This window comes from Temnothorax longispinosus, chromosome 6, assembly GCF_030848805.1.
Source record: "Temnothorax longispinosus isolate EJ_2023e chromosome 6, Tlon_JGU_v1, whole genome shotgun sequence".
Taxonomy (NCBI): Eukaryota; Metazoa; Arthropoda; class Insecta; order Hymenoptera; family Formicidae; genus Temnothorax; species Temnothorax longispinosus.
In genome coordinates, this window is record NC_092363.1 from 436,428 (window position 1) to 455,821 (window position 19,394).

Consider the following 19,394-nt stretch of genomic DNA (forward strand, 5'->3'; position numbering starts at 1 on the left):
TTGAACGAATCTAAGTACTCTAGTTTATGAGCGCCTTCGATTTATCGGTCTCTGCGAATTACTCGTTAATGGCGGTCACATCATTAACCGGGCTTAATTGCAAGAGCTCGCAGTATCGGCATTCCGTGAGCCTCGGTGTAATTATCGATTTTTCAAAAACGGTTTGTCACATCTGGCCCCGTTTCGTGCGGGCGCGCGTATCGGCACTCTCGGTATTCTCGATTTTGCTTCTTTGTGCTTTCACTGTAGCGTGAACCCCGACACCGGAAGGATCTCGAACCGGAATACACGCTCGAATACAAATCGAGAAGGAAGTCGTTCTTTATCGCAAGACTTCCTCCCCGTCGAAGCTCCGGAGCTCTCTTCGAAACGGGGGCTCCAATCGCGCGACAGGTTTCGATCGATAAAACGCGCACGGACGACGAGTCCACCGTTTTATTAGAGCAAAGTCTTTAGCTCTCCCAAGTGTCGGGAAAGCGTCGCGCGCCCCGCGTGTCAGCGCCCCATTAGTATGCTCGGCGAGCCGCGCTCCCGCGTACCCTTCCTTCATTCGCGACACCCCCGGAGACGCGGAAGCACCTGCTAAACTCTCTCTCTCTCTCTCTCTCTCTCTCTCTCTCTCTCTCTCTCTCTCTCTCTCTCTCTCTCTCTCTCTCGCTCTCGCTCTCTCGCTCTCTCTCTCTCTGAGCCCTTACGAGGCGTCTCAGTAACAAGACACGTGCTATGCAGATGTCGCGTCCAGGAGCCACCCCCTCGGCGGGACGCCGTCCGTGATTTAGGCTAATTACGTGCGACCGACGGCCGAGTAGATCTCTCCTACCGCCCGGCTATATCTTCATACGCTTCACCGGGTTACACAATCTCTTTCGTGTATCGTAGACGTATTCGCCCAGATAAATCGTATTTCAGGTTTGCCGTGACCGAGCATGTATGTATTTTGCGTTTTGTTTCCTGCGTTGAATGCGAGTGCACATTAAAACATCAGATCAGACTAGTAAGCGCGAACAAACACGAACAAGTATGAACAAACGCGAATGAACAACTTGTTTCAGTGAGACAGTGAGGCACGTTGAGCCAAGTCGCTTGTTTGCTCTCATTTGCTTGACCCTCGCTCGCTTCGAATTTTCTATGCTTCGCCTTTCCACTTGAATGTACATACATTCGAGAACTGTCGCCCTGCTTCGTCGAGCCCTTTGGTCAGTTTAGCTTTCGTTAAGAGAAATTAATTCCACAATATAGAGCGAGGACTCTTCAATCGTCAGTGTTAAATATTTTGGTTGTTAAATCTCAAATCAGAACTTCGATAAAGGGATTGACGGGAACTCTGGAACACCTCGTATATACATTGTATGTACTCGTTTGTACACGTAATATGGCTGCTTATCACGCGAAATACACGTGTATACGGATACGCATCGAGCGGATGCGGATAGACGTGATAATTCCCTCATACATGTAAATGCAGCTGTACATGGCGTTTACATTATGCGTGCACGCGGTATATGCGTATATATACATATGTATACAATACGTACGGCGAAATTACGCCGGTTGTACTAAATACCGATCCTTGACTGCGCGTATAATTATCCTGACGTATCGGTGTGCGGCTAGATCTTCGCAATATACAGCTAAGCGGGTTGCTCGTACATTTATACATGCATATATACATAATATAACCATATATATATGTACTTATATGTATATCATATATGTCTGGACGATTTTAGTAGACCGGAAACTATCAACGGAGGAAGCGACTCCATACCTGTGCATTTGCGTAAGCGTCTATCATCGTCCGTGGTCTACATCTGTACTCAGATACCGCGATTGTTCGCGTACCATCTTATATATGCTTTACATTTAAAAGGAACGTGCTCTTTTCTTCTCACAAGTTTCGTGGATCGCGCAAACGTGATAATTAATCGACGCCGAGACGTGCAACTTCAATAAAAACGCACAGCGACGAAATGCGTATACGATACGATACACAATTTGACGATGCTTAGAGTCCCACGGTCAAGTTCGTGTGCGTGTGCGTGTATGTGTGTACATGTGTATCGGGATACGAAATCGCAATTAGATTACGAGGGTTCAATAGTCGCGGCAGGATCGAAGGGTCACCCGCGGGACACGATCCGCGCCCGGTAGCTTATCCTTCGACCGTTTCCCTCTTCGCTCCTCTCACGTGGAGATGAAATATGGAGGAACGGTGACCACTTCATATCATCGCTGGCTATACGTTCCCGACGATAGTCACCGTTGTAGTCTGTTGTCAACTGCCTTTCTCCAGAAATTCCTGCTCACCCGTGTGACGAATATATCCGTCGAAAGGTATCTTTTTTGTCACTGCGAGTTCATATGTGGTGGTGGTGTACAACGGAAACAATCTAAAATGCTTAAATCCAGAGCTTTCAATCGTTACCTTAATCTTGTGGACTTGAATTTTGCGCTTTGATTTTAAATTCCGAAAATCTCCGAAGACGAAATGTGGAAAGTCATGCGTTTCGCTGCGAGGAAACAGGCACGATGAAAAGAAAATAAGAGAGAAAGAAACGTTGATAGCGAGATGATTGCTGGGCGGACGAGTATGCAATTTCGTAGCGTTTTATAGCCCTCATAACATTTTCGCCGCATCCCGCGTGCGCGCAATTAGCGAGTTAGCTACTGTGTAATCATGCGTGTCGTTAAAGTGTCTTAAAGAAGCAAGAGACCCGACTTTGGTGTTAACCGTGTCCCGTTCGACAAACGAATCCCGGTGTTTAAAACCGATTTAAACGGGCAACTTGTTATTACACCAGCGAGGTAGGTGCCGCATCGTAAAAAGGATCGCGCGTGCGCGAAAAAACTCATCGTTTTAAACACCAGTTACATTTCGCCGTTATGTTTACCTGACACTAGACGCTTGTTAGTCGTGATAAAGTGTACGCGTTGCGAGCTGTGGTGGCGTATTAACATCCATCTGTACCGAGAGAAACATCTATATTTACGAAAAACATCTCAATTCTCCAAGAGTTTCTCTTCCCGATGATCGACAGTTCGACCGCATTCTTTGGGAAAAATAAGTAACAACTGTAACAAAATAATTGACTCTACTAATAAGAGAGCTCGATATATCACACCCCACTATCACTCCTATCCTTAAGCGTGAACGCTCAAGACATCATAATCAAGCGTCGATGCAATTAAATCCGTATTATATTTCCAGGTTAAATTTTTTATCGCGCGTATCTCGATTCCCACGACTCTGCCAGGACCGACGAGTAACAATGTGAAATATCTGGTTTCGTTTTTCGTTGCAGGTGTCGGCGGGCCAGCATATGCAGCTCACGGGCGACCTGAAGCCGGTTGTGTCTGTCGCGGCGCAGCAGGGCATGTACTTCAATCAGCAACAGACGCAGAATCAAGCCGGGCCGTCGGCTAATCAGGCCGACACCTACTGCTCGGTCTCGCAGTCCCAGACCATCAATTTCACTCAGCAGAGTCTGAGGCAGCGGGCGGCGGCCGCGGCCGCCGGCGGAGTGCCGCAGCCGGGCCCTGCCGGCCCGGGGACGCGGGGCCATCCGCAGCAGGTGCCACCGGGCCAGGTCGATCAGCATCAGCACGCGAAGCTTCTCCAGCAACAGCAGCAGCAATTGATGCGCGCGCAACAGGTAAAGCGACCTGATTTTCTTCGCGCCGACGAAATTTTCCTTGTTTTACACGCGGTTGTTTTACACGATTGTGTCTCGAGATTCGCGGAGCTCCCGTTTTCCGACGATAGAAACGGCGGCGCGTTGACGGTGACACGTGTCGACAATGACACGTGTCGCCGTCCGAGCGATTTCGCAATCAACGTAAATGACTTCCGTCCGGATTTTTTCATACCCAACATCGCGCGGAAATAGACGTAAAATTATTTTCATGCTACATAGATTGCGCGTTCGGTTCTCGTTTGTCCTGAATTGCTTTACGTAGTAACGATCGTACGTGTAACGTTTATCTTTATGCGATTATTATCGTCTTCCACAAGACGCTTTCGCACCTCGGTCAATATCATCGCGTTCGAGAATTGCGATTCCGAGCCGTTACACCGATAAACGACATCGTCCTCCGGAGCGCGAGAGCTTTCGCCGTGACGATAGTCTATGCAGGTAAGATGATCGCGAGATAGCGGCGCGATGGCACATTATCCGAGACATTAAGCTCGTATCCGGTAAGAGAGGAAGAGAAAGAGAAAGAGAGAAATAGGAAGAGAGCCCGCGACGTCCGCGTATGCAACAGGTACCGCTACTAGGTCTTTTGCAACTTCTGCCCCGTCGCGTTGAAAGAAGCGACACAAATGGGACAAATAGCGTGAGCGCGGGGGACAACGGGGGCTCTTTCTCCGAGACGGGGAACAATGGGCGAAAAAGTTTTTGCGCCGCGCGCCACGGAGTTTCCTGCGGGAGCCCCGTGATATCGAGGGAAGCGGGATATCGGCAAATTAGCGTTCTCGGCGATTACCTCACGCAAGATTAAACGTCGTCGTACATACGCTTTTATTCGCGTTGGCTCATCGCGTTGGCCTTACGATTCTTGATGACGTTAAGCGTCATTTGATACGCTTATTTCGTACGCAAAGAATATCACACAAAAACGCAAATCGTTATAATTTGTCAGTTTCCTCACGTATATACATTCTTTCCGATTTTTTTCTTTTACTTAAGGATCTTTTAACGAAGAAAAAATTCGGGATTATCTTTGCTTAACGAGGATTTGATAGAGGACGATGTTTTTTCTTAATGACTCTTTAATTCTTCACCGTAAAAGCCTTCAATCGAACTTTCGATCAAAGTATTAGATATATCCAAGTATGTTCAAGATTTAGTAGTCATTCTTAACTGTAGGATCATAGAAGGGACCATGATGTCGTGGGCGGCTTTTCGCTAAGTCGTTTCATTCTTTATTGATATGCGACCCACGCTTTATTTAATCTGAACGACATTCGAGCCACCGATCACATCGTTAGAAGTTTAGCGGCAGATAGCGGCTTACTCTTCATTTCATCTAAACAACGGTTTGAATAAACAAACGCTTTCCGGGGCCGGTATTCATAGTCAGATCTTATTGTATATAAGATCGTCTTAAGTTTACTTTCAGATACTCCGAAGCCAATGAAACGAGTGCAACGTTTGAAGATTAATTTGAGACGACCTTAATTATAAGATCCGACAATGAATATCGCTTTTAAATAACCGAACCACAATAGTGGATATGAAGAATGGCCTGAGTTAATTCTTCTCTAATACAAGTATCGGACAAGTGAAATTGGCTGGCCGGGATGATCCGCGTGATAACTGTACACCATCTTATATAGTTTGAGTTCTTCTAATTCTTAAGTTCTTCTAATAGTTCCAACTCTACATAACTAAACTTTCAAATTGATTTAGATTGGATTAAGTAATTTCTTGTTGCGCGGCTTGATTTATATCTTTTCATTGAAAAACTACGATCGATTGTCGCGCGATTAGACGTGCATCGCATCGCCGGGAAGTCGATCTAGCAATTGCGAAATTGCGTACACGAAGCTGCTCGTCGAGATCTCGGAGTGTCGCGTGGTCGCTTATCGGCGGATAACTCAGTCCTCAGTCCGCAACAGCCCTATTGTTATCTCGATAATGTTAAGGTACCAAAGACGACGGTCGCTCGTGCTCCAGTTACTAATTGTATGTTTCGCGCAGTTGGTTAGTCATCCCGTTCTGCCAGGGATGAGCTGCAGGCGATAAAGCGGTGCTGCGGTGCATCATCCAGAACGGCGCGCGCGGCCAGCCCAATAATTTTATCCCGGGCATGGAGTGCTCGGTCAACGTTAATATGCGCGAATCGATTGCTTTCTTTCGAAACACATTTTTACATACATGTGTAATGCTCATGCAATTGATTATTTAGTGGACAGAACAGCTTTAATGAATTGAGGAGGCATAATTCTTGCGGCTAATTCTTGGATCGCTTCATCTTGAATCACTTCATCTTGAATCACAGTTCCTTATCAATATACTCTTGCATATGCTACAATATTTATATATATTGAATTATATTTTATTTATATATTTAATTATATTTATTATGTTTTATTGCAGTAATTATTCTATTGTACTAATAATGTCTTTAACATAAAGCGGAAAGCGTTATAAATGATAAAGTGATATCTTCATCGGAATTCACGGTATGTTCTCTTTCGGTTTTCCGCACTCACCCGCAACATGCACAAGCGCGAGATCTCGATTAGCGCTTACTCGTAGCCTCGCGATGATGTTGGAATTGACGAGATGATCGGTCCCGTATCCATTCCGATCCATTAGGATAGTTAACATGCGCGGAACAACAGGAACATCATCGTACAACGTCATCTATGAGTTCTAGGAATTGCCCGGGCTCGTAACAGAAACCCATTCGATCTCTCATGCCATAAATGCGGTACCATAAATGCGAATCGAGATAATAAAATTTCGGTAACTTTTTGCAAAATTACGAAATCGGCTCGCACGGATAGAATCGATGACGAAAGGAAAAAACAACGGGAAATACTTTCAATACTCTCAGAAACTTTTTTAAGCCCCCCGCGAGTGAAAGAGCAAGTATAACTTTCTTCTCTCCTGTGATTAATGACGCTCGTAATCGGTGCATGACCTATTGCGATCGCGCTGAGCGCATCGCTGCGCGCGCGATTTAGCGGGATCGGCAGTGGTGACGGGGCGGCGATCTTATTGCGCAAGAGCATCCGGGATTGCGTTTCCCACTTCCTGGTGTTACGCGGCCGCGAGAGGAAAGTCCGAGGCAAGGGAGAGACGCACGACGCACGACAATGCAGGCGGTGGCCGATACGCGGGAATCGGCGGCCGCCGATGCAGTCGAAGCGGAGAGCCCGCCTGTCGCTTTCCACGCCGCGCCGTTCGGATACGTTCACCCTTTCGCTCGCCCCCTCTCGCGCCGCTCTCTTCTCCGCTCGCTTCCTCTCGTTCGTCGCGCCGGCCGGCGTCTCTTTCCACTCTCGACCGAGCAACAACCTGCGATTAGGCGAGCAACGCCCTTCTGCTCTCTCGCTCTCTCGAGGCTCCGCGAAAGAGCCGACCTTAAAATCGCGCGCGGCGCGTTGCGATTTTCAGGCGCGCGCTCACCGATTCTCGAACCGGCGCGCGGCGTCGGAGACGACTTTCCAAGTCTCACCATTCAAAGCGAGTCACCAAAAATGGGACACGTGAATGTGTGTTTGCCTTTGGAGATGCGATAAGATGATATTTCTAGCACGCGATATTTCTAGAACGTCCTAAAATTTAGTTAAATTAAGATTAGAACGTCCTGTCTCTGTCAGCTTTGCATATCATTCTTGTATTTTTTTTTCTGATTTTTGTGCGTCTCTGCTGTTACAGGTGATGCAGCAGCAACAGCATATGACGGGTGGAATGGGAAGTGTAAGGCCGCCACCGCCCGAATACAAGGCCGCGGCTCAGGCACAGATGATGCACGCCAGTATCGGTATGGGTCAGCAAGCGAGGTTCGCCAATGCCGGACCCATGCGCAGAGTTACGCAACAACCTATGCCGCCGTCGGGTAAGTTCGATGAGAAATGATCTCACCGGCCTCGTTACACGTTTGTTCGTTTCTACCTTACAGTTTAACATCCAGATCTCGACATATAAGAGCTGGATAATTTCGCGGAAAAAAATTAGCAATAATACAGCAATAAGATCCATTGCTTGGTGATAAACAGATATTTCGTATTCACCGTTGTTCAACATCTTGGCGCGGGTTACACGTTGTTGAATATTACCGCGGAAAGAATTCAACCGAGCGTAAACGTGATGCTGACGTTCCGCTGGATTCGCTCCAAGCTAGAGGGAGAAAGGCCGAGGAGGCAGGCAAGGGGTGGCGAGGAGACGGAGGGAGTCGAAACTATCCTTATATATCTTGGCCTCTACAAGACTCTCCTATTGATCGGGTCGACGCCGGTTTTCCCGAGATTCTATCCAAACTGAAGGAAATCTGCAGATCCTCGCGCGCGCGCTCTCTCTCTCTCTCCTCTAAAATTTTGCCGTAACGCGCCGTCACAATTCGCAGTCTCGATTTGGTTGAATTTAATGCATTTGACTCGGCCGCAAAACATTCTTCGTTCTCGCAGTTTTCGAGTTTAAGTAACAACAGCTAAGCAACGCTAAGCAACGTCCCGGCATTATATGGTACGTGTGGATGTTTTTCGCAGGTCCGATGATGAGGCCGCAAATGGCGCAACAGCAGCAGCAGCAGGCGTTACATGCAGCCGGTGGTAATATGTACATGGGCGGCGGCGGAATGGCCGCCATCGGCGGGATGCATCAGATGCACCAGCGGCTAGGCTACCCGAGAACCAACAATCAACGGCCGCCCAACGTTAGCGTCGGCCCTCCGGACGGCCTTGGGAACAGCATCGCGGGTCGCGGCGCCCAGCAGGAGTGGCGACACGTTTTGATGCAACAGCAGCAAGGCTTTCAGGCGCAAATGCGCTCACAATTCAACCAGCAAGGTCACCAAGGTGAGAAAGAGAGAAAGCAAAAAAAAAAGAAAGAGATAGAGGAAGTTCGGGTATTTTGAACCACCCTAAGTCTTTTTCAATATATAACTTGAAAACTATTAAAGATAGTTGAACTTTGTTTACGCTGAGTTGTAATGCCAAATGTTTGTTACAACGTGTTTCTAATCAATTTCGTTTATTTATAGTGAGTTAAATGTTATAGCAAAATTTTCGAAGGTAGATTTTTGTCGGCTAATTTGAACTGTGTCGAGCAAGGTAAACTACTTCATTAATCTTACAAAAAAAAAATAATTTTTACCGTGTTTCAAAGTATTAATAATAAGGTTAAGGTGTTAATAATAAAATAGTTTATAATAATTATTAAATTATACATTTATTTTATTGCAAACTGTAATTTTTATAACATTGTCATATAAAAATGTATGAAACATGTTTAAAACTTTTTTATTAATGTAATAATATATACTCAAAATAATATAAACTTTTTACTCATAAACTTTACTCATAAAATAAAACGCATTTAAGAAAGAGAACTATCTCGACTTGTCCGACATCACTATTTTTACCTTTTCGTCGTATAAAATAGAAATGTACACCATATGACACTTGCTAAGTATACTACACTAAAGTTCTACTTTAGTTTTGCATGCAACAAAAAGCGATTAAGAACGTTAACTGCAAAATAAATGTTTACTAACCTCACGCTGTATGCGATACACGCCAAATTTTCCATTTCAATTTGTTATTTAACGACACGTTGTACCACGCTGCCGCTTTGTATGTCAGATTATGGGGCCGGCAACCAGTAATTCCACTGCTAGATTGTGACACTTAATTTTTAAATATCACGGTGGTTTTATTTATAAGAGTATTTCACCTTACCCGAACTTCCTCTATAGAGTCGCCGGATGTACTATCGTATTGATGGTCGCGAATTAGTGGTTGCCGATGTCAGAACTCATTTCGTGTCAACTCGGAGTTCGCTCTTGCGAGCGAAGCCCTCGTTTCCGTCGGAAAACGCGAATGCCCGTGTCGCTTCGTTTTGTTTGGATACGAACGCATAAATGCAAATTATATTCATAGAGAGTTAAGTGCGTCCCGGCGAATTTTTACTCGCTATTATTCGTCAAAATTATTTGCGCAGAATTGACATGCGGGGATTTTATCGGATCGTACAATTTTTTGCAGGTGCTTTCGGCTTGGGTGGCGCGGGCGGCACAATGCAAATGACCGCGGCGCAGATGCAACATCAACAATTAATCCGCTCGCAAAACGGCGGTCTAGCCGGCTCGGGGATGGCCAACAGCACGCAGATGCAGCAGCTGTTGACGCAACAGCACCAACAGCAAACGCTGGCCATGCAACAGAACAACAATCAGATGTCGTTGCAGATGCAAATGTCACAGACAACATCCGTAAATTCGGTCAACGTTACCGGAACCGGTAAGTTATCCATGAGATATCTCAAGGAGACTACACCGGAAACAATGATGTTACGACGTGTTAGAGGGTCAATTTTTTTTTATTGGTCATACATACTCTCTAAAAGTCGAAGAGTGGAATATCACTCAAAACAAATAAAATGCAAGTGTAACGAAAAGTGAAAATTGAGCCTGTGCACTTCGAGTATTCGCCACTCTAAGAAAGAGTAAAATTGCGCTTTATAAGTTGGAGTGAAATCGCATTCCATTTGAGTGAAAGGACACTCTTTTTGAGTGCAATAGATCAGTGTCCAGTGGAGTGAATTATATCACTCTACAATTTTGAGTAGAAAATTTCACTCTGTTAGAGTCATTTATCAGTCGATCTTTAATGAATCGTGATTCACTATAGTTTTAGAGCCGAAGCACATAACATTGCGTAGCGATATACGACAGTCGTAGTCGTGAACGTAAGTAACACACAAGCTTTGACGTATTCTGATTGTCAGAATACGCCAAAGCTTGTGCGTTACTTACGTTCATGACTACGACTGTCGTATATCGCTATGCAATGTTATGTGCTTGACCCTTAGAGTGAGATCGTATCACTACGGTGGAATAGGTGCTCTAAAAATTTGAGTGAAAAATTCACTCCTATCTTATATGAGTGCCCGCATTTACTCACATTAGAGTGACAACCCTCTCTTTAGAGTGGCTATCGCAATCATTCTAATACATTAGAAACCACTCTATGAGATTTAGAGAGTATCAAACGGAATCTCCGTGTAAGATTATCTGTCCCGTATTTTGTGCCCTGAGTACCCATAGCGATTTAGGCACATTTAATTGGATTTGATGAATTGTATGTTTAGGTTCTCCCTTGCATCCACATCAGCAGTACGGCGGAGGCAGTCCGGGAGTGCGCAGTCTACCACCACCGCAGCAGCACACTCAGCCGCCGCCACCAGCCGCAACTACGGATCCGTCCGTGGCCCCTGACTTTACTCTCGAATTCCTGGAGAACCTTCCTCCGGGAGACACGTCGAACTTCAGCGCCCAAGAGCTGCTTAATTCTCTCGACTCCGGTTTTAATCTCGATGCGATGATGTAATGGGACCACGCCTGCTGTGTGGTCGGTTCAGATGTCGGTGTCTGGCGGTATGCCGGTTTTACTAGGAATGGCTGACGAGTGAGACCGACCGTCCCCCTAAAGTATATACTTAGCGCGACGATACCGACGAATTTCTTTTCGTCCGTCCGCGTATCGACCTGCCTTTCCGTGATTTCCCTCATTGTATCAGTCGAATCGATTTCTTTGTCAGTACCTTTTTGGAAGAGAGCGTCGACCCGAATGTCCTTTTTCGACCTTCGAATCTTATGAGAGTTCTAAACGGAACGATCGATGAAAATAGTAATATAATAAAGAAATTTGCTGACTCTTTTGAACTCGATGCTGAAGGAACGGACGCAGGTTGGTGATATGCAGGTACTTTGTTATATTTGAGAACAGACAATTGTGAGAGTGACAGTTACCCACCGGTGCGACAACGTCCCACAGCCGGTCGTAGTGCATTCTCGGTCACCGCTTCCGCGGCCGCCGACTATTCTTCTAGGCAATCACATTTTAGTAAAATTTAATTTTGTAATAATAACCGCCGAAGGGCGAGGGAGTTTAGCCCGTGGTGACGTGGTAGCGTGGGATATCAAGAGGTACGTGGAAATCGTTCTATCTCTCGTTTTCTTGTCGGGCAACGATGCCGCACTTTGAAGGAGGACAAAACCTCGCGAGAGACCGCGGTTCCTATTTTCTTTTCAAGTTCGCCCACGGCCGGCTAATATCGAGAACGATCGATAAATTTTCGAGTGCTCGCGTCGACGACTTCGACGAAACTGCGATGACTTCGACGGGCATTCCGCAAGACGATTCTCCTCTCTCTTGATTTTTCACGTCGAAATCCGCGCGAGTAGATAGAGATATTGATACGAAGGCCGCGATTAGGGTTTACTCGACTGAACCTATATTCGGCCGGCAAAAACTGGTTACCTTGCGCCGGCTCGTTGTTGGAAAACCTCCAAGATTTCTGGATCGACGAGCTCGGCCGAGCGTTAATACTTTATAAGGATAATAATGTAACAATGTAACGATTATATTATATTATTATATCATAATAACGTAATCATATATCGTTATATTATTACATTATTATGGAAATAATAATGTAGTAACGTAACGATTAGAAGGTAGCGTATTTAATTATGCCATTAACGGCATATTTACAATTAACAGCAAGTCAATTATCAAACATTCAATTCATTTTTATGAGTTTGCGTCGCGCGACGTGAAAAATCGCGCACGCTGATCTGATCGGGTCCGTACATCGGAAGATTCTTACGATAAGAAGGATGACAAAAAGAACTTCCTCCTAAACTGCATTGTTAGCGCTAATACAATAATAAAAGGATTCGTCATTGTACATAGATATTAAAAAACTAGAAGAATTTCGAGGCGTTAAGGTCGCACAGTTTAGCCGATTACATAAGAATAAGGAACCTAAAATATATAGATAAATATTATGATGATAATAGTGATTAACGACGATGGTAATATGCAAGTGGAGACGCGTGCACGAAGAAATTATGCGCGGCTGAGAGGGAGCGTGTGATAAAAGACGTGAAAACGAATGTATCAGCCGACAGAGCACATTTGTGTCGATCGGTATATATATTTATTAAGTTTCAATACCGAATGTGCTGTGTCGCGCTATGTCGAAGCTGCACACAAAATAATCACGGTGAGGTAGATTCCATTTTCGACGCGGCGAACTACTCGTATTTTCTAAAAGGGGCAATCGTTTCTCGGGAATTCGCGCGGAGTGTATCGTCGAAATATATTCACCATTCTGTTCTTTTTTTTATTTATTTCGTCAAACGGTGACCTCTTATACTTTATTCCGGATTTTTAAGAAATCATGAATAACGAACAAAATCTCAAAGTTTACGCTTTGTGTTCGTATGTATTCGAAACTGTTAACGATGTATAACAAATCGCAATGTAGTTCGATGCTACAAGGGAGGCAGAGAGAGAGAGAGAGAGAGAGAGAGAGAGAGAGAGAGAGAGAGAGAAAGGAATCTGTGACTATTCTTCCATAGCGATACATTCCATAGATAACAAAAAGATAGCGATCTGTGGTTCGTCTAATCAAAAGTACTGTTTTTAAAAGGAAAAAAAGAATACACGACAGAAAGGAATATTAATGTTATAATATAAGAGAAGCAGATATTGAATCCCGCGCTTATATGTACATTCGCAGAAGAGCACATCCTCGACCGTTCGCCGAAAGTGTGCACGAAGACTTCCGATCGGATTTTATTGTCGCTTGTCCGCGACTCTGCTAGAAATTAGCGAGTCCCGCGCCAAGTGGATTAGAAGATAATAATACTAATAATAATCATCATTTTTTAAATTTCTCTCAATGGGGTGGGGTGACACTATCTTGTAAAATATTGGGGCCACAAAATATAATCTAAAAAAAGGGGGGGAAAGAAGAAAAAGAAGAAGATTAGAGGTCTGATTCTCACGTCAATACCTTTGTAAAATCTTTGAGAAAAATCGACGAAAATCTATTATATTGGTTTGTCCGTTTTGTACGTTTTACGCGAGCGAGGGGAGGGGAGGGAAGAAAAGAGAAGAGCGAGGAGGTAGAATTGCGCATTGTTATAGGAAAGAGCATCAGGGACCAACCGAGAGAGCAAAGTGCGTGATGTCGATTGTCACAGTGGATCGTTGTCTCTCTTTTTTGAACGGATTGCGGAGAAGGAAGCAATGTGCCTAACAAAAAAAAAAAAAAAAAAAACAATTTGAGCCGTTTGTTACCGACTTGTTAGAAAATTAGCCACACGGTGTCAACATTGTACGAGGTTTTGCGCAAAGGGAACCTACGCACGTACGCATAGACAGGACAGGTAATCGCGATGTTGCATCGTTGAAAACGTTGATTTTTTCACACTGTCGACAGTCGATCGTGAAAGGAGGGAATCGAGGCGAAAGTTGCGACGTGTTAATTTCTCGAGGGTGACCTTGGTTGGGACGCATATATATCGTATTATTTATAAATAATATTTATAAAAGAAACATTATATAACACGGGCATTTCGTATATAGGATAAATTCCATGTTGAATTGTTATTAATAAAAAGCGTTGAGTTCCTACAAAGATATATATATCTCTTCACCGAAACTTTTCGAACTTTTCCAAAATCTCCGTCTCGTCAGTGACGTCACGTTGCCGTCAGTAACGACGCGTTATCGGAAACTCCATGATTAGCCGAACGAGATAAATTCGATCCGTTTCGCCACGCGGAAAATCCCAGAGACGATAAACCATCGGCGGCTTATCGCGTATCGATCCGTCCGAAAATTAATGCGCGTTATCCGGCACGTTATCCCGCCGCCAATAACGCGAGCGTTTCGCGATCGGCGTGCAACGCGATACTTTCTACTACGCATCCCTGCTTTATCTCTTTCCCAATATATCTCGTTACTATACCCCCTTCCCCTCCCCCTCTCCGCAAGAATTGGAATCGGGATTTTCGTTTGCCGGCCGCATACGTCTTTTCTTTTTTGCGGCTTATAAAAAAAAAAAAACAATCCCAAATTTTGTTTTATTTTCTTTCATTTTCCTACGGCACTGTTCCGTTTCATACGAAAAATCGTCGGGCGAAACAGGGGGTTGACAACTCTTAACGACAGTTTCATTATCGTTTATTTGCGTTACGCAGATATTATATACGGTAGAAAAAGACTGCGCAACGACAATATAACGATAACAAAACTATCGTTGAGAGTTACGGAATAGGCTCACGGGGGTTTAGGTCAAATTCGCGCGTCTCCATCTGCGATACGGTTTTACACTAGGTCGAATGGCAGCCTAATGTTGCTGCTCGTGGGTGGGCCTCGCGGCAGGAGGATCAATATCATCGTGAGGGAGAGAAAACGAGCAGGCTGAGAATGGGAGCAAGGGGGTAGGTAGGTAGGAGCTGCCGGCGCCGCCGCCGCCGCTGCGATGAGGGATAAGGATTACAAGGGCGGCGGCGACGGCGACGGCGGGGAAAGGGATAGCTTGGCGAGAATCGCGTACCCCGAAAATGTCAATTCGCCGTCCCGGCTCCTCGCGGAATTGCGATCGTAATAAGGTAATTGCTCCACGTGCTCGGCCCTGTTCAATTTCGTGCATCCCGGAACTTGCGCGTTTTGTCGTCGCCATCGTCGTCATCGTCGTCCGCTCCGAGACGAGTTTCGATCATTCTCACCCGTTCGCACCTGTTTGATCCCGTCCTGTTTAATCGCGTCAATATCGTCCCGGATTCCCGAATTACATTTCAACGACGAAGCGCGCGGAAGCGTCGACCTCGACGAAGCGTGTCCGAAAATGGTTCCCCGGAAGTCGTTAGCGCTTAGTCGTTTAGATACCTATGGCTCGTCACTCGTTTCGTTCGTTCGAATCTGCTGCGGGCGTTTCGCACGAGCTACGTTTTTATCGATCCAAAGCGGTGCGCGAGCAGAACAACGATCCACTGGCCGACGACGCCGCATTCGCACGTTTCCTCGCGACAATGCTCCGACATGATGACGACGGGCTCGAGCCACTCGCGAAAATCCTCAATTGTCAAACGCGATATCAATTACCGCGTTGACCTTTCGCGACGCAACGGCGCGGGGCGCACGAATGAGGGATAATGCTCGCGGTGTCGTGGAGAACCTTCGATCTACGTTTAAACAAACGCGTTTTTTAGACATCGTATCATAAAACGTCTTAAAGATGTCTTAAACATACCTTTAAGACGTTTTATGTCCCGATTTTGGACATGCGTGCTGCCTGGGTTAATACGGGCGGGTTGTTCGGCATTCGCCTTCTCTTCGTCGGGAATCCTTTCCTTCCCTCGCAGTCTTCAATTCTTTTTTTATCGCGAGAAACGACGAAGGAGAGAGAAGTTCATCCTGAAACGAGAGAAGACTGTCGTAAGACGGTCTGCCGAAAATTTAGATATCAATTAACCACCGCGAGGGACATTTAGTGGGATCAGTATTTCTACGCGAAATGGTTTTGATATACATATATATATAAAACAAAAAGAGAGGAGGAGGAGGAGAGAAGTGAGTTTAGGCGATTATCGATGAAGAGGCCACGCGCGACGATGACGCGCGGCGCATCGGTTTCTTTTCCTTCGTCGCTGTAAATACGTATACGTAGACACGGGAAAAGAGAGAAGTAGATAGAACGTGTAATAACGGAAAGCGGACGCGAAACGGACCGGCCGCGGCCGGGCGGTTTCCGTTTCGGCGTCACATTGCGATGATCGACGATCGCGCGGGCTAATCTCGGATGCATTCGGAGGCGAGAATGATCGAGAGAGCGGGATCGCTTTCGAAGGGCAAGACGGATCGCGATGCACCGACCCCCCCGAGAATCAGGGCGCGCGACATTTCGCGGTAGGATACGACGGTTCTCCGAATTGTTACACAGAAAAAAAAAGAATGTTCTTGATTTGAAAATATCTTTAGTTTCAACGTGGAAATCTTGAAATGAGATTATATTGCGTTAAACTTGCTTGAATGAAGTCATTATATATAGTGCAACTCCAAGAAAAAAATGTTGAACTAAAAAGTTGAAATTTTTATAAGAATGATTCTTGTAAGAAGATATAGATTGTTTCATATGTAAGCAACATCACTATTATAATCTTTTCATAAGAATTTCAACTTTTTGTTTCAACATTTTTTTCTTGGGGTTGCACTATATACCTAATGACTTCATTCAAGCAAGTTTTCTTCAAGCAAATTTAACGCAATATAATCTTATTTCAAGATTTCCACGTTGAAACTAAAAATATTTTCAAATCATTCTTTTTCTCTGTTTATAAAATTGCCTGTTCTACATGTAAGATCCACGGCGTATGTGTGTAATACCTCAGGAAGCTGCGAAAAACGGCGCCGATTTCGCGCCGCACTTTCGCGGAAAGCGCGACCGGAAGCTCCTCTCCTTTCGCCGGATCGCTTCCGCGGCGCGGGAGCGATGCCCCACCGCTAGTCGCGCGCGACGATTTGTGATAACATATATTATTATTAATGCTTGATGAATAAAATAAAGCACACACACACACACACACACACACACACATACACCTAGAAGTTTAGAAGAACAGCGAGACGTCGGTCGATTTTAATACTTTCCCGATCTAACGGATGGCTATTTACTCGATTCCCATGTCCACCAAGGTTGAATAGATAGAAAAATAGATCCTTTTGTAATTTCCTTGGGAAAGTGTTAACGAAGGATTAAACGAAGAATTCCGCGATTGCCACGCGTTCGCGATCGAGGGGTGCATCGTCGATCATCGAACCAGATCCGCATGCAACGCGCGCGATTAAGCGAGGCAGCAATAAAGAGAGAGCGGAAGAAAGAAAGAACGAATGAGATAGAAAGAGTGTGTGCGAGCGAGCGAGAGAGAGAAAGAGAGAGAGAAAGCGAGTTTGTAAATAATAGTGTTACATTATTATTTATGTTGCTGAGTAATAGTAAATTATCTTAACGATACGTAATTTAAAGAAAAAAAGAAAAGAAACAGAGAGTGAGGATCATACACGCACGGGATATGTACATAAGTTATAGATATATCTCTCCTGGTAAGGGATACTTTACGGATAGTTATTTTTATTACTATTATTATTATTATTAAGTAATATAATTATATGATTATCATTATATATTATTAATTATTACTATTATTATTATTATTATTATTATTAATATAATTATCATTGTTATCCTTCGATCAATGATCTCAAAAGAAAACAGTAATTGCGTTCGTACGAGAATGCGGCTAAAACTTCGTCAAGAAATTTTGAAATTCATTATTCGACCAAATACGCACGAAATGGATTCTTTGTTAATGACGAAACAAGTTTCTACAAAGTTTTAAACCGAGTTTTATTTCTGGCCTACGTACTCTCTAAACATGTTTATGATAAAGTCGAGATACCTGCTCCCGGGGAGTCCTTATTTCTTTATCTGATTATTAAACTTACGCTTCTTGTGCAGCGCATTCCAAAAAAAATTGATGAAGCACAGTAATTTTCTTTCATTGCATAAGAAACATAATGTGAGAATTGATTCATTTTTTATCGCTGTACTTTTTAATTTCAATTGTTTTTAGAAATCTGTTCTCTAAGGCTGCACAGAGAGAATTTTCTTTTAACCCTGAAAATTATGATAGTCGTGGGACAACATGTATTACAAAGAATTTTATGCGAGCTATTCTGATTAATATCTACCATAATAAAAATATTAATATCTATTACAATAAAATATAAAATATGTTTGATTAATTTTAGTAAAATATATACTACAATTTCAATAATTTTTCAAAATTTACCAATCTGTTTGGTAACTTGATGTATTACGTTGTTTGTAAAATGTCTCGTATATTTCAAAAATTCCTATCGTTACCGATAATATTTGATTGGTTGCCAAGTCGTCCCAAGTTTGTAATGAATTTAACGGTAAAATATAACAAAAAATTCTCTTCGTGTACGTTTTGATATTCACTGCCGGTACTGAAAATCTATAGTAATATGTGACATAAACTATAGATTTTCAGTACTGGCAGTGAATATCGAAACGCAGCCTAAATAATGTCGTTAATTTGCGAGCGCCGTGGGCCTATTTTGTAACTCTTAACAACAGTTTCGTTGTCGTTATATTTGCGTTGCGCAGATATTATATATAATAAAAAAAGCTGCGTAACGACAATATAACGATAACGAAACTGTCGGTAAGAGTTACATAATAGGCCCACAGGAACGATGTTTTGCTTAATCTTTGTAATTTATTTCTATTATAAATATTAAACTGAAATTATTTGTATTTGGCTATAGCTAAATTTGAATTGTTTTTAAAAATATTTATGGAATGTATTGTAAGACTCACAGTTCAGTATTTTTGTTTAAATTTGACATCAGTTAATTAAACTGCAAATTACAAACGACATATCGAATCGTTTCGTTTCTAGTAACAGTGATGCAACGTTAGACAATTATTCATGAACATGTTTTATCGAATGAGTCAAGACATTTTTTCATGTCTTTGTATATTTTTATGCAATGTTGTAGAATGATATTGTTTCAAATATATTATACAGATAATAATAAACAAATTTATATGCAATTCTGTAGTATTATTCCTTCTTCCGGTGTATACATAAATCGATTATCGATTATAAAGAAGACGTGTAGTTGCATACTGGAAATTGCATAATTTTTTTGCAAAGCAACGATATGTTTTCTTTACAATTGATTCATCATATTATTCTGTATATAAAGGGTTAAGGTACAGTTATCAAAAAATGAATAGTTTACGAGATGTTTTATATTTCATGTCAAAATG

The 19,394-nt window shown here is 43.5% G+C and overlaps 1 protein-coding gene across 2 annotated transcripts in view; it reads left to right on the forward strand.

The window, feature by feature from the left end:
- The window catches only part of Mam (uncharacterized), a 182,149-nt gene extending 162,974 nt beyond the window's left edge, over positions 1–19,175 (forward strand). For both annotated transcript variants that reach the window (XM_071782319.1, XM_071782320.1), the window contains exons 3-7: positions 3,303–3,653; positions 7,392–7,572; positions 8,222–8,530; positions 9,719–9,973; positions 10,824–19,175. In XM_071782319.1, the coding sequence (XP_071638420.1) occupies positions 3,303–3,653; positions 7,392–7,572; positions 8,222–8,530; positions 9,719–9,973; positions 10,824–11,062 (1,335 nt within the window). In that variant the 3' untranslated portion in view covers positions 11,063–19,175. The remainder of the gene's footprint in view (positions 1–3,302; positions 3,654–7,391; positions 7,573–8,221; positions 8,531–9,718; positions 9,974–10,823) is intronic.
- Positions 19,176–19,394: the final 219 nt, after the last annotated feature.